Source organism: Chroicocephalus ridibundus, chromosome 4 (genome assembly GCF_963924245.1).
Source record: "Chroicocephalus ridibundus chromosome 4, bChrRid1.1, whole genome shotgun sequence".
Classification (NCBI taxonomy): domain Eukaryota; kingdom Metazoa; phylum Chordata; class Aves; order Charadriiformes; family Laridae; genus Chroicocephalus; species Chroicocephalus ridibundus.
Window position 1 is genome coordinate 74,627,216 of NC_086287.1, and position 14,638 is coordinate 74,641,853.

Below are 14,638 nucleotides of genomic sequence, written 5' to 3' on the forward strand. Positions count from 1 at the left end.
CACGCTCAGAGCCGCGGGCAAGTGGCCAGCGGCAGCGGCGGCATCGCTCGCCCTGTTAGTGGGAAGGATGGGGCTGGGTGCTGCTCTGCCCCTCCCCGGCACGGGCTGCCCCATGGAGCGGGCTCAGAGCATCCTGTGGGGAAAGGCCGGTGGGCACCTCTGCTCCGAGGACATGCATGGGCTAAACCTGGGGAGGTGCCGAGCTCGGCCAGCCGGAGCAGGAGGGATGGCCGAGATGACGGTGCGTTGCTGGCCTCCAGCTCCGACCGCTTGCTCCACACCCAGGCAGCTTTGCTTGCGGAATGTCCCCATGCGGCCAGGATTTGGGTGGGTTTCCTCACTCCTGCAACGCTGCTACGGGAGGGCTACGCTGGCCCCATCACCCCCCAAGTCTGGATTTTATCCCAAAGCTGTCCCCAGGGATGGGACTGGGATACAAGCACTTGCCCTGACCCTTGGGCTGCTATCAAGGCAGACACCGGCCACCTCTGAGCAGGGATTTTCACGGTCGCAGCCAGACACTCGTTATTGCGTGTGACCCTTAATTTCTTTGCCCTCTGCGTCCCGCACAAACCACGCTGCCGGCACGCAGGAGTGTCGGGATGGAATACTTTATTCACACCAACGCGCAGATCCTGGCCCATGCTGCCTGCTGCAGCTGCTCCCATCTTCTTGACAGCGTGAACAAGGAAGGATTTCTTCATCGACTTGCTTAAACCCCCCCCCCAGCATCATCAGACCCCACAAACAAGTACAGACAGTTCGGCTTTGTCCGGGCAGGAGCGCAGCACGGAGGGGCAGGGAGCGCTGCGGGGCTGGCGGAGCGGGGAGAAGGGCTCCAGCCCCGAATCCCATGGATTATGCACACACAGCAGCCACGAAACCTTCCTGCAGCTCTTCCCTCAACCAAATACACCAGCCCAGCCTTAACCCAGGCTCTGGCACCCTCCCAGCCTCGGGGGCTCCTCCTCCTGCCAGAAGCACCCGCGGTTGGCAAAGGATGGGTGCCGCCATCTCTTCTCCTTGGAAAGCCGCCTTCCAGAATCACGTCGGTCTCTTCTGTCACCTGCTGGACCCTTTAACCCTCAAAAAGCCCCCTGCCCACTGACAAACACCCTCCCCAAACTATTACAGTAAAAGGAAAAACCCGTACATTGAGACATACAGGCTGAGTCTTGGGTAGAGAACGGTTTCCGTGCCCGGTGGTCCGGTGGCTGGCGGCCCCCAGCCAGCGCTCAGGCACAGAAGGGAGCAGGATCCCCCGCGGCCACCCCCGGCACATCAGGGCTTCATCCTGCTCAGTCTGATGTCGCGTTCGATTTCGAACTGCCTGTGATCCACGCGCTCCAGGAATGCTTTCCTCTCGATGTACCTGCGGGCAGACAAGGGGCAGGGGCTGTGAGCAGCGCCGGCAGCGGCCCCCAGCCCGGGGCAAAGCCCACCCCAGGGGACGCGCAGGGAGGGAAGGCATCACCTGCCTCCCTCCCTCTCTCTCCATGAGCTGATCGCCGCACTGAACGTCTCCTGCGGACACCGAACCTGCTCTGGGTGCCTCCTGGGGGACTTGCAGAGGTCTGGGGTCCCCACAGTCCCTAGGCTGGAGCTATGGGCTGCCTGCTTCTCCTTCCAGCTCTTCTCTTACGGCTGAGAAATGACCTTCACAAACAGCCTGGGTGGGTTGAGGGCAGGTCCTTGGTACGAGAAGCAGCTCTGAGGCTGCCCAGGCCATGCTGCCCCCACACCCCCCCGCCCAGCAAAGCACCTCTCCACTGCGGCGGCACGGCCCACCGTACAGGCTGGTAACGGGCCCAGGGAGCAGCAGGGAAGCAAACGGCATCACCCGGCAAGCCCGCGGCAGCTCAGGGATTGAGGCCAGGGGTTTCCCAGCCCCAGACCAGCTCCTAACCACCGCCGAGTAGGTACTTCTCCATCTCAGCGCTGCAAGGAAGAAGGTAAGCACGCCTGCGCCTGGAAAAGCACCCTGCCGCTCATTAATGGCATGCAGCTGAATTTTAATGTACTTTGCTGCAAACCCTTGCCACAGATAGCCCGGGGCTGTGCTACTAATTAACCTACAGAGGGAGCGAAATTGCAATTCAAAACAGGAGCTGTAATTGAATCATCACAATTGTTTTGCATTTGTTCCAGGGTGGCAAACACTCGGGCTGTCATGACAAGGTCATTACGCTCGGCACCGGTGCGAGATGCAGGAGCCGTTGCGTTGCGTTCGGCATCTCTCTGCCGGGAACCGGAGAAGCCAGTCGCTTGAAAGCAGGAGTGAAGGCTGCAGGGGAGAGGAGCTCGGTGGGTTTTCCAGGCTCCTGGGTGGCTGGCAGCGTGCACGAAGGTGCCTAAGACCCAACTGCACAGCAAGGTTGAAGCCTCCTCCTACCACCAGCCGTGGTCCCTCTAGGGCAGAGGGGCTGCACCGCCTTTGGTGACAAGACCCCCGCAGCCTGGGCTGCATCCCCAGCAGCGTGGGCAGCAGGGCAAGGGGGGGATTCTGCCCCTCTGCTCCGCTCTGTGAGACCCCCCTGCAGTGCTGCCTCCAGCGCTGGGGCACCAACAGCAGAAGGACACGGAGCTGTTGGAGCGGGGCCAGAGGAGGCCCCGGAGATGCTGGGAGGGCTGGAGCCCCTCTGCTGGGAGGACAGGCTGACAGAGCTGGGGGGCTTCAGCCTGGAGAAGAGAAGGCTCCGGGGAGACCTTCCAGCCCCTGCCAGGCCCTAAAGGGGCTCCAGGAAAGCTGGGGAGGGACTCTGGAGCAGGGAGGGGAGCCATGGGACGAGGGGGAAGGGGTTTACACTGCAAGAGGGGAGATTTAGCTGAGATCTGAGGCAGAAATTGTTTGCTGTGAGGGTGGTGAGCCCCTGGCCCAGGTTGCCCAGAGAAGCTGTGGCTGCCCCATCCCTGGAGGGGTTCAAGGCCAGGCTGGACGGGGCTCGGAGCAACGTGGTGTGGTGGGAGGTGTCCCTGCCCAGGGCAGGGGGTGGCACTGGGCGGGCTTTAAGGTCCCTTCCAACCCAAACCATTCGATGATTCTATAAGGTCTCTGCTTTATGCCGTTATCGAACCTATGCTACAGACTCTGCTGTGCTTTATGCCACTATCGAACTGGCACTGAACACGCTCCCAGGACCAGGGTGCCTTCGCCCTTGCTGCAAGGGATGGCCCTGACACTCCTGCCCACCCAGCCATCATTGGAAATGAACTAATCCGAATTCGTTTCAGTGATTCCTGCCCCCCGCCAGCTCTGTCCCTGAGTGGATGAAAAGCCCCGCGCATCCCTGCTGCCATCCCATTCCCATCGCAGCCCGAGCCCGTCTCGCGCTGACACAACTGGGTCAGCTCATCTCCGCCGGCTGCGAGGGGCAGGGGCTGAGCACGGCGTAACGCAGACGATGCGCTGGCTGCCGGGAGGTATTTTTCTGGCCCCCTGGCCGTCAGGGGAGGGCTGTGCCTCGAGGCCCCCTCCCCACGCCGGCTCAGGAAAGGCGGGCAGGGGAGTGTCGCTTCCCTTCATCCCCGCAAGCAGGGAGGTGACCCGCGCCCGGGGCCGGGCTCGGAGAGGCCACGGGAAGGAAGTCGAGGGGGGGTCACGTTGTATGTGACAGTGTGTCGTATTGCTGGGCGTGTGGTTTTCCTCCCCCTCCGCTGCGGAACACCAGCCGCAACCACGGCCGGGAAGGCGAGGGACCGCTGTTATCCTGGGAACACCCCAACCACCCAGGCCACTGATTTTGAAGCTCCTTCAAATTGTGACTCCCTTCTTCCAACCCCAGCAAGGGGTCAGAGCCTTCCTCCTCCTCCTCCTTCTCCTCCGTGGCTGCCGTGCCTCTCCAGCTGGCAGGGACTCGCTCCTGGGGGATCGATACGGATCACGAGCCAGGAATGCGGTCTCACGGCTCTGCATGGAGGAGGAACCTCAGTGTTACCCGGTGCCGTTGTCCTTGGCTGGCCACAGAAAAGCGCCGCTGGGCCCAGAGCGGACCCCGCAGGGCACCACCTGTGCACGCACCATGGTTTATGGGGCAGGCAGCCGGGGAACAAGCCCGGCCGGCTTGTACTACACGCACAGGGAGGCTGGAGGGGCTGACGGACGCTAGCAGGGAAGCAGCGGGTCTGCAGGGTCGGTGCAAGCTCCCCCTGAGCCCCAAACCCTGCGCCCCAAACCCTGCGGCTCCCTCTCCGGTTGCCAGCCTGGCTCCGCGCTGCCAAACAGCAGTGCAAAGTGCACGAGGCAGGCACAAACACCCGTCCGGCCCTTCTCTAAATAACCTTTGCTACCTGAATCGATAGCTGCCCGTAAATTATCAGCCCGTGTGGAAACCGGGCAGCTGTGATGCAGAGGAGAGTAAATTTGTTGGGAGAAGGGGCCGTCTCTGCTAACGAGGGCAGCTGCAAATTGCTGCGGGGAGGGTTCCATCCGTGACCCCTGCCAGTCGCCATCAGTCACCCAGCGCACGGGGCTGGCCCCGCACCCCGAGCGGGGCTGCTCCCCCACCGGGCCTGCCCTACAAAGGCGGCCCAATTAAGAGGCCGCATTTCCATTTATAAAGCCCACGGGAGAGACGCGACAGCAAAGGGGAGAGCTGCCTTCCCTCCTTCCTTCGGCCCCTCCTGTCGAATCCGACACAACCCGGATCCTGCTGCTGGGGAAACGCGAATCCCCGTCCAGGGCTGGCGAATCCCCGTCCAGCTGCCCGAGAACCGGCACCAGCAGCAAAAAAGATGCCGTGGCCCCGTTGCTCGGGCGCCGCCAGGGAAGGGCCGGGGAGGTCGGAGGCAACAGAGAGCTCCAGGCTGCGAACAGCCACTTCTGCAAGGTTACTGCAAAAAAGAGAAATTTAGCCTGCCCTCCCTTCGGAGCAAAAAGAAACGCCTCCTGCCTTCCTCCAGACAAGCAGGGCCCATCTCTAGCGCACGGCCTTGGGCAGACGCTTCCCGGAGTGAGTTGTGGCTTTCCTCGTCAGGCAGCCGTTTTTAATTACAAAGCAGGACAGGCAGGGACCAAAGGTTTCTAACGTATGTCGGCACCAGGGATAAAGGCAGCGCCCCGCTCCCTCCTGCCTGGGTTGAAGGGTTAACAACCGCTCATTACGGTTTTTATAGAGATGTGTAAATGATTGCCCACGGAAGGGTGAGCAGAGCCTACGTTATTAAAGGAGAAGAGGCGGCTGCGGAAGGGACAACGGGCTCCGGCAAAACAACCCGGAGCCGGCGGCAGCTGCGTCTGCGTGATCCGCGCCCCGAGCAGGCTGTGACGGAGCAGGACGCTTCACACGGCGGGCGCTTGCAGGGGGCCCGAAAGCAGAAAGGCAGTGGGGGTGCACGTCCAGCGGTGCTTCTCCTTTCTCCCTCCCTTTACCTTGGAGGTGGATGTAATTCGCAGTGAGCAGACACTTGTTGTTCCCCTCACGTTACACGCCTGACTAGCAGAGCTTTGTGAGGACTGTCTGAAGTTATCAGGGCGTCACATTTCTCATTTGTTTAATGACAAAAACCACTTGCCAACAGCCCAGCGGATTTTCTAGCCTGGGATGCGAGCGGCAGCAAACCCCAAAGCTGTCCAAGCTTACAGATGCTCTTAAAATCACTGTTTTGCTTTGCTCATCTTTTTCAACGTGCTGATCCCTTCTTCAGCCTTCAAGGACCATTACGTTAGCATCTCCGGAAAGGTCCGCCAGGCGTGAAGAGCGAGCTGTCCTGCTCGTATGGGGTGAGAAAGGAGACAGCACTGCCCAAGAAAGGCTGACGCACGAGGATTGAACAAGCAAAAGATGCCACAAAACGCTGGCGCAGGGGTTGTCCCCGCCTGTCTGGGCTGGGTGCAGTCCAGCTGAGAGTGATGGACCCCGATTCACGCTGATTCCAATGGCTGCGGAAAGAAACTGTGCGTCCCAGCAATCGGTGAGAGATGGTTTGGCTTTTAATGGCGGTACTACTGCCGCCATCAGCCCCGTCCAGAGGAGCGAAGGCCCAAAGCCGTTACCACAACTTGGCAGCCACTCCGGACACCTGCGTAGGGCAAATTCTTAGAATCATAGAATTGCCCAGGTTGGAAGGGACCTTTCAGATCATCAAGTCCAACCATCAGCGTAACTCTGACAAAAGCCATCACTAAACCATATCGCTCAGCGCCACGTCTGCCCGGCTTTCAAATACCTCCAGGGACGGCGACTCCACCACTTCCCTGGGCAGCCTGTTCCAACGCTTAATAACACTTTCCGTGTAAAAATTTATCCTAATCTCCATCCTTAACCTCCCCTGGTGCAACTTGAGGCCGTTTCCTCTTGTCCCATCGCCTGTTCCCTGGGAGAAGAGACCGACCCCCCCTGGCTACCCCCTCCTTTCAGGGAGTTGCAGAGAGTGAGAAGGTCTCCCCTCAGCCTCCTCTTCTCCAGGCTGAACACCCCCAGCTCCCTCAGCCGCTCCTCACAGGACTTACTCTCCACATCCCATGTGGACAAGCCAGGCGGGTGCCACAGACAGGAACAGGAGCATTCCCTGGAGGTGGGTTCTCCCAAAGCAGCCTGCAGCTCCTGATGGACCTTCATGGGACAAGTTTACCTTCACCCTCCTCCTCCTCCTCCATCGCAGACAGAGCCTGGTAAGCAGCCTGGCTCTCCCTCCAGACTCCTGGCACGGGCCATTTCAACGGAGAGACTTGCGTACAGGGCTCCCACGGTAGCGTTCGCCACGCCGCAGACAGCAGTGGTGATGCTCTGCTGCACGCGTGCTCTGTCACGCGATGTACATCCCTTACCCCCTTGGGTTTCAGGGATCTGGGAGGAAGGCCCCGTCCCCTCCAGCACTCCTACTGAATTGCTGTGCTTGTTCAAGGGTGAGCGTCCAGAATCAGATCAGGGCAGATCTGACGGAGAAGGGGTGTTGTGGAAGGGTGCAAGACCAAACCGACAAAACCCGGCAGTTACCAAATATCTACCTGAAATATAAAATCCCATCTGGTGGAATGCAGAAGCTCTGAGTTTTTCCCGCAGAGTAAAAGAACAGCTTACAATAAAAATACGTTTTATGAGCTGGCCACTAAGCCGGTTACGTTTTCCCAGAGCTTAGCAAAGCACTTGTACGGGAAACGCCACTTCTGATCTTATTATCCTTCCCTGCAGTGCACGTTATTAACTTTCTGTTTTATTTACAGCATTGCCATTTACTTTTACGATACTTCCATTAACTTCATTGGAGCGAACATCGCTTGATGCACACAACCAACGCCCAGCGCTGCCATAATCTTTAACACACCTTGCCAGCTGTTCTGGGTTTGCATACATCTTTACGCAGGAGGAGGGAGGACAGACGCAGCTGGAACGTGTCATTTGAAGAACGGAACAAAAAAACATACCTCCCAATTTGAGATATTTAAAAAAAAAACAAAACAAAACACAAAAAAACCAACAAACCAGGGCAAAGGCAATTGTGTTTCCTCATGGGAGTGCTGCATTCGACCGGTTCACGCTGCATCTGTGCCACTAGCGGGAGAGAAAATAAAGCACAGCCAGACTCTACTTGAGCTGGACTTGAAGAACTCACGAGGTCGGTAGTAGAGAGCGATAGGTGCTTGCAGACTTTCCTGTCTCCCTGTGATACCCACAGCAGCTCCTGGCTTTATGTATCCCTAGAATAAATCCTCAAGAAATCCCACAGGTTTGCTGAACTCTCTCTGTAGCAAGCGATGGGGTTCCTGCATGTATAGGAAGTGGTGGGAAATGCTGGACTATTACTAGGTAAAGTCCCTCTTACCCGTCTTTCCCTCGGTTATGGATCGCCAGCTCCTCCACAATCCCCTCCTCCTCCTTGAAGTTCTCCCAGTCCAGTTTAGATTTCTCCAGTGTACTCATCTTCTGCTTTTTGGAGCCGATCTTCCCCAGGAGGCTGCTCATGCCGCTTGGCCTCTTCACCCTGACAGAGATAAGGAAGCAAATGTTACTTAAATGCAGGGAGACAGTGTCAGTTGGCAATGAAAAACGGAGCTGAGAAACGTCACGCGTGAGAGTGGTGGCCTTGATGGTGGCGAGCCACCTCCACTTAACAGATGGCCACCAACTCCAGGCAGCCTGCAGGCGGCAAGGTCACGCTTCCTGCAGATCCTGCTCCGCCGTTCCCCTGGAAGCAGCAGAGTTCATTACACACATATCTCAAGTGCTCGCTTTTTTTGTGAAAGGGCTTTTTCATTTATCTTCTTAAGAGAACAGAAAGCTTTCAGGCCAAAAGAGATCATTAAATCATCCAGTTTGACCCCTTGTATATACCAGGCCAAGCCATTCCACTGATCACCTCCACGCTAAGCCCAGTCCTTTGTCTTGGGTTTAAAGTGTTGTTTTCTGGAAGGCATCCAGCCTCAGTGCGTCACCAGCGCTGACAACACATCTAGGAATTAACCATTTCGTTGGTATCAACGCGCTGGTTTTCAACTTGACTTTGTCTAGCTTTAGGGTCTGGTTTCTGCTGCTTGTTCTAAATTGAAGAGTAATTTGGTGCCCAGGCTGGTCTCATTAGTAACGTACTTGCACACCATAACGAACTTACATCTGAATTTTATTTTTTTTTTTTGACAAACAGATGGAGCTCTTTATGCCCCTCATGGAAATGCATTTTGTCCCAGCCCGTACGTCATTTCTAAGGCTTTGTCCCCCTGCTTGTGTTCCAACGGCCTTTGAAGAGGGGGGCACCAGAACCGGGAGTAACCCCCACCTTCCCCCGATTGCAAATCTGCTTCTGCCCAAGGATTGCCTAAATCCTGGTAGTTACACCATCACACGACACTTTGGGTCCCGGCGCACGTGCACTGCGATCCCACACCATCTCCTCGGTCCCAGTTTAGCAGGAAGAACCACCTTGGTCTTTCATCTCCTTGTTCTTAGAGGAGCGAAATCCCACCGGCTTGGCGGGGCCCCCGAATCTCCCCTTCGTGCTGGGAAACGCACACACAGGGCCGGGTCAGCCGGGTTGCCCTCCGAGGAAGACAATTCTCAGGGCCAGGAACCCGTAAAACAAACTCGTATTAACCCCTTCTTAAACCCCCCCGGGAGAGAGGGGCAAACAGCATCCCATTGAACTCGGTGTTTACACACATTCCAGAGATAACTTCAGGTCTGCGGGGCCTTTGCCTCCGCAAGAAGCCGGAGAGGAAATGATTCTCGTTCCTGGGAGATGGAGGAATTCGGGGAGGGGGGGGCCCCAAGGAAGGCAGCCAGGTGAGCGCGGCAGACGGCTCTCCATCAGTGCTCTCCAAGCACCTTCTGCCCAGGGGTGGCCGTTCTTGGGAACGCATCCAAAGCTCTCCTTATCGCATCATTAGCGTGGTTTATGCTTCCATAATTTGCAAGCCTCTAAAGGAAAATAATTCCGCAGTTCATATGGAACTAAATCAAAGAAAATAACATCTTTGTAAGCCTCAGTCAGAAGGTTCTCAATGCAAGAACGGCTGGGACGACCACTTGGGGTTGCATCTTCCTGACATTGATATATTGGGCCTACAAACCCTGGATTAAGGGCATCTTGGCAGGCTCCACAGCCACAGGACAAAGCTGCCTGACCTTCCTCATACTGCCCAGCCAGAGGAGCAGGAATATCCTCTTATTTCCTTCAGTCCCTGCCCACTGCTGGAGAACATGCCAATAGCCCACACTTTTCACCCTGCAGGGACACAGAGCAGGCTGGATGCTCTTTTATTCTCTTTTGTCCCTGAATATCATCTCATTGAGACGGCTACAGCCCTCACATCATGATCACGCAACAAAACCTTGATCCTCGCTCAACCTCCGATTCTCCCTTGTTTTTCAAGACACGACGGCTCCGAGTATCCTTATCTGCAGGTAGCTGGAAAGTGCTGCGAGGGGGCAAAATGCGCAAAGATGTTCTCAGCGGAAGATAAAACCGGAGAGATTCGGTTCCCACACTTGGCTATCTAGGACTCCACGTGAGCCTTACACAACCACCAAACCCAGTATCAGACGCATGTTCAAGTCGCAAGGGAGTGGGAGGAGAGGAGATACGACAAGAAGGCAAACCCAAACACAACATTGGGCAAGCGTCCCCTGTGGCAGTCCTTGCCGAGCAGCTGCCTGGAAGGCAGGGCCTGATGCTTGTGCCCGGCATTTCCTTACGCTGCACTGGGAGGCCTTGGGTTTGACTTAAAGTAAAGACGCTCTCAGACAGATCTAGAGAAGTTGCTATGGCTGATCCAGCTGGCAATGCTCCTCTGCCCCCAGCTCGGCAGGCAGAAGGTGTTTAAATTAACACAAGCTATTCAATAACACATTTCTCTGAATAGACTTAACTTTCCAGACTCACTTGCGCTTACAATTCTGCCTACCTTTGAAGTGGGAGAGAAGCAGGGATGCAGAAATGGAGGGTGTTGTCCCTTGTCCCTACGTGTCTCCTAAATGGGTTTTGGGGTAAAGAACCCCGATGGCATAAGAGGCATCTCACCTGTCCAAGGGCACTCACAGCTCACCTGCATCCACCAACCCTTCCGTGGGTGGGAGCCTACGGCCGCCGCACAGCTGTACTACAGACTCCGCAAAGGACATGGCACGCACCTGGAAAACCCCCTTGAAGCCGTTTCAGGATCTCTCCTGGCTGTTAGAGATATCCCTGCCCCACAGACAGAGCGACAGGCAGGCTCGGAGGCAGGCTCGCGCACGTCAAGACTGGCGTCTTTTCAGCTGAAGAGCTGAGTTGGGACAAGGGCCAATGGGCCAGGCTGGGCTGCAGGACTCGTCCCTGCACGAAACACAGCCTGGGACGCACTGACAGGCAGCTGCTGTCCCCAGACCACAGTGGAGGACATCCATGAGCAAAGGGAACCAAAGGCAAGGGGGATCGTGGCCAGAGGTGGAAGCTGAGGCGGTGCTGGCTTCACAGCAGGGAGCGGGGGCTGCAGGCTAGGTGAAGGCCGGTCATCACACAGCTTTTCTCCCATGGGAATTGCTGGCATAAATTAACGACCTCTGCATGCACACAATCCACCTGTAACAGGGCTCAAGGCCTCTGAATCTCCCCTTGGCTGTGGATCTCAGGAACATCCCTTAAAAGATACAACTCACCCCACGTTTGAAGCTACTGAGTCTAGGTTGATGGACCTCCATCAAGGGCTTCCAGATAGCCACAAGACTACTTGCAAGTCAATGGTCCCTTCAAGGCAAGGCAACATAATGAAACAGGGCAGGCTATGTCGTACCCTTGTGTTGACGACTACTCCAAAAATACTGCTAACATCTGGTGTTGTCCCCATGCTGGAGGTGGGTCCTGGGCTGGATGACCTGGTTCTGCTCCTTTTTGGACAATTCTATGCTCCTTGAAGCAGGACCAAGCCCAGGCCAGGCAACGAGATGGAGCCAGGCACGGGCTGAAGGACATGTTCAAGTCTGCTGCTGAGTCTTCACTGCGCGCTGAGCCTTTCATCACCCTGAATAAATCCAACAGCAAACCTGGGGGTGGGAATTCCTACGCTTGTGCCAAAATGAAGTAAATGAGAGACATTAAAGTCCAATTAAAAACTTGCTTGGCCTTAAATGCCTCATCTGTTTAAAAAGCAAGTAAAGGGGCCTGATTAATTGCATTCAGTGCCAACAAGAGGAATTATTACCCTTTTTGTACTCATTAAGGGTATCTGCTGTGGCATCTTTAATCACTAAGGCATTTAAAAGAGAGAAAGTAATTTGCTAAGACATAATGGATCCCGGGGATGAGAATCAGGACAATCGCCTATTTAGGACACAAAGACACGCTCTCACTTTCCACGGTTAAAAAGCACGGCTCGAATCAGCCACTGAACCAGCAAATAAGCATGCTGGTGAGCTCTGCCCTGGCGGGGGGATTCCCCTGCGCCCCTCTAGCGTCGTCAGGACAAGGACCGTGCCTGTGCGTCAGCCGGCACCGTCACACAGAGGGACAAACAGAAAGCCAAGGGCTCCCTCGCCGACCCACCGTAGGTGAACACACTCTGTATTCCTGTCCTTAACAGCAAAGCTGCCTCCCACCTCGGCGCGAGCCTGCAGCCCGACCTCGGAGAACTGCTGCTGCACCAACGATGAAGTGTCACTGTCACATGTAATCCCTTGCTGTCCTGGAACGCAAAGGTCAGCAGCGTCCGGGAAACGCGCGCCTGCCGCCGAAGAGGCAGACTTCATCCCAAGCTTTAGAAAATAATCATCAAGCAATAGGAAAACGGGGCTACGAAGGCCTCATCGTGCGTCCTGCCAGTTCTTCTCCCACCCACCCACAGATGAGGGCTCCGAGGCCTCCTGACACCAACCCCACACGCACTAGAGGTTTCGGTACTTCATCAGCCTTTCACTTATGTTAAGTTTTCCCCAATGACTACATTTCCTTGCTCAGCCTATGACTTGTTGTCTTCTTCCTCGTAGTTACTAAGAACAGATCACTCCCTCACTTTTCGCAGCAGCCTTTTATGTCTTTGAAAGCTTTTTATATCCCCCCCCCAACCCGGCTCAGCTCTCTCTTTCCTAGACTAAACAATCCCGGGTCCTTTCAAGCTTTTCTCATTCCTCACGGTTTCCATCCCTCTGACCACTCTCCCTGGACTCTCTGCTATTGGCCCACATCTTCCTCGAAACGCAGCATCCAAAACAGGAAAGAAAGGGCTTCAGCCGTGGCTTTACCGGCACCAGGAGCAGGAGGAATACTTCAGATGCTTTGCGAAGCATGCAACTCTGTACACGGCCTCCTGTGACGCGTGCCTTTTTCACAACCGTGTGACAGCATTGACTCATGTCGAGCCTGTGATTCACTGAGATTTTTGTCTGCACCACTGCTGCCAAGCCAGTTATTTCCTTCCTCGACTGGTACAGATAATTACTGCTACCCAGAGGCAGAGCTTTGCACTGGTCCTTCCGCGCTCTTCCTCCCGTTCGCCCTCATATTTCCCTTGACACGACGGATCTTGGATGTCTTCACAAATCAGCCTCTCCTGTTCACAACACCCGTGCTGCAGCTGTTGAACAGTAACACCGGGGAAAGTACCGCCCGTTTTTGTGAAATACCAATGGAGACAATTTGGCAGCTGAACTAGCACCAGTTGGCCAACAAGATCAAGCTGATGGCCAGAAGCAGGCAGGGACCAGCAGGGTCAGACTGCGGGAGGAGGTGAGGCCGCATCTGGAGTGCTGTGTCCAGTTCTGGGCTCCCCGGTTCAAGAAGGACAGGGAACTGCTGGAGAGGGGACAGCAAAGGGCTACCAAGATGATGAGGGGACTGGAACATCTCTTTGATGAAGAAAGGCTGAGGGACTTGGGTCTCTTCAGTCTGGAAAAAAGATGACTGAGGGGGGACCTTACCAACGCTTATAAACACTTAAAGGGTGGGTGTCAGGAGGATGGGGCCAGGCTCTTTTCAGTGGTGCCCAGTGACAGGACAAGGGGTAATGGGCACAAACTTGCGCATAGGAAGTTCCACCTCAACATGAGGAGGAACTTCTTTCCTGTGAGGGTGGCAGAGCCCTGGCACAGGCTGCCCAGAGAGGTGGTGGAGTCTCCATCTCTGGAGACACTTCAACCCTGCCTGGACGCGTTCCTGTGCCACCTGCTGTGGGTGACCCTGCTCTGGCAGGGGGTTGGACGGGATGATCTGCAGAGGTCCCTTCCAACCCTACCATTCTGTGATTCTGTGAGGAGCTGTGATGGCTCATGTTGCCTGTCTCCAATGAACAAAGGATGCCCAAAGGACACCTACTCACGGGTTGATCAAGAAGCCAGCAGCGTCCCTGGCTCCACCCGGACCTCCTCCCTTGGGGATGACAAACCCTCTGCTGCTCTGTTTCTGCTGGCTCTACGGGAGTGTACAGACGGCAAACCCTGCGCTGCTTCTCCATCCACCTTCCATCATCCTCCTCCTTATGGGTAACAACAACTTCTGTAGCAGGAAAGTCCTACTTCTGTCTTCTAACAGTACTTTTAAGAAGGGCTCAATTCGTAAGAAGCAAACGCTGAACACAAGATAGGATGTGACTGATGCTTAGTTAACACCTCGCCACTCCCCCACCCCTCTTCTTGTGGCACGTTTTGGGGAAATACTGTGAGCAAATGCACTGAAGAGGACAGTCACCGATGTACGCAAATTGTGAGTGAGATGCTCGTTTTCCCTCCCTTAATGAAATCCAGCCCCCGAAGTCCCTGTTAAACAGGGTGGCTAATAACCTACTTTGTCAATGAAGATCTTGTGACAAAGTGGCTGCTGCAAGGCTTGGAGCAAGAAGCACATTTTTTAGATGATGCTGATTCCACCAAGGCCTCCTGCACACCCTGCAGCTACGTGGTGGAAGAGACAAGATAACAGAGCAGGACATCTTCTCTGGTCTCATCACAGGCTTCTGCAGCTCCCTGAACAGAGACAATTTGGTACTGGGCACCCTATCACCTTCTAGCATAACCCAAAACATCTGGTGACCCTCCATGAGGCACCGCAGAGCAACCTTTCTTTTTGCAGAAATAAATCTGGACTCACAGAGACGACATGATTTCATCAGAAGGAAATCTCGCGAGGGCAGGAAAGAACCCAGATCTCCTGCCCCAGTCTTTCTTTGTACTCAAATTATTAAAGAAATCAAATTTACCATTGAAAAAGGCAGGTTACAACTACTACCTAAAAAACCCAC

At 55.5% G+C, this 14,638-nt stretch overlaps 1 protein-coding gene across 1 annotated transcript in view; it reads right to left on the minus strand.

Moving 5' to 3' along the window:
* Positions 1-595: 595 nt before the first annotated feature.
* CFDP1 (craniofacial development protein 1) overlaps positions 596-14,638 on the minus strand; it is a 71,429-nt gene continuing 57,386 nt past the window's right edge. Inside the window, exons 6-7 of the mRNA XM_063334194.1 lie at positions 7,762-7,920; positions 596-1,372 (exon numbers count right to left, since the gene is read on the minus strand). Coding sequence (XP_063190264.1) covers positions 1,282-1,372; positions 7,762-7,920 — 250 coding nt within the window. The 3' untranslated portion in view covers positions 596-1,281. The remainder of the gene's footprint in view (positions 1,373-7,761; positions 7,921-14,638) is intronic.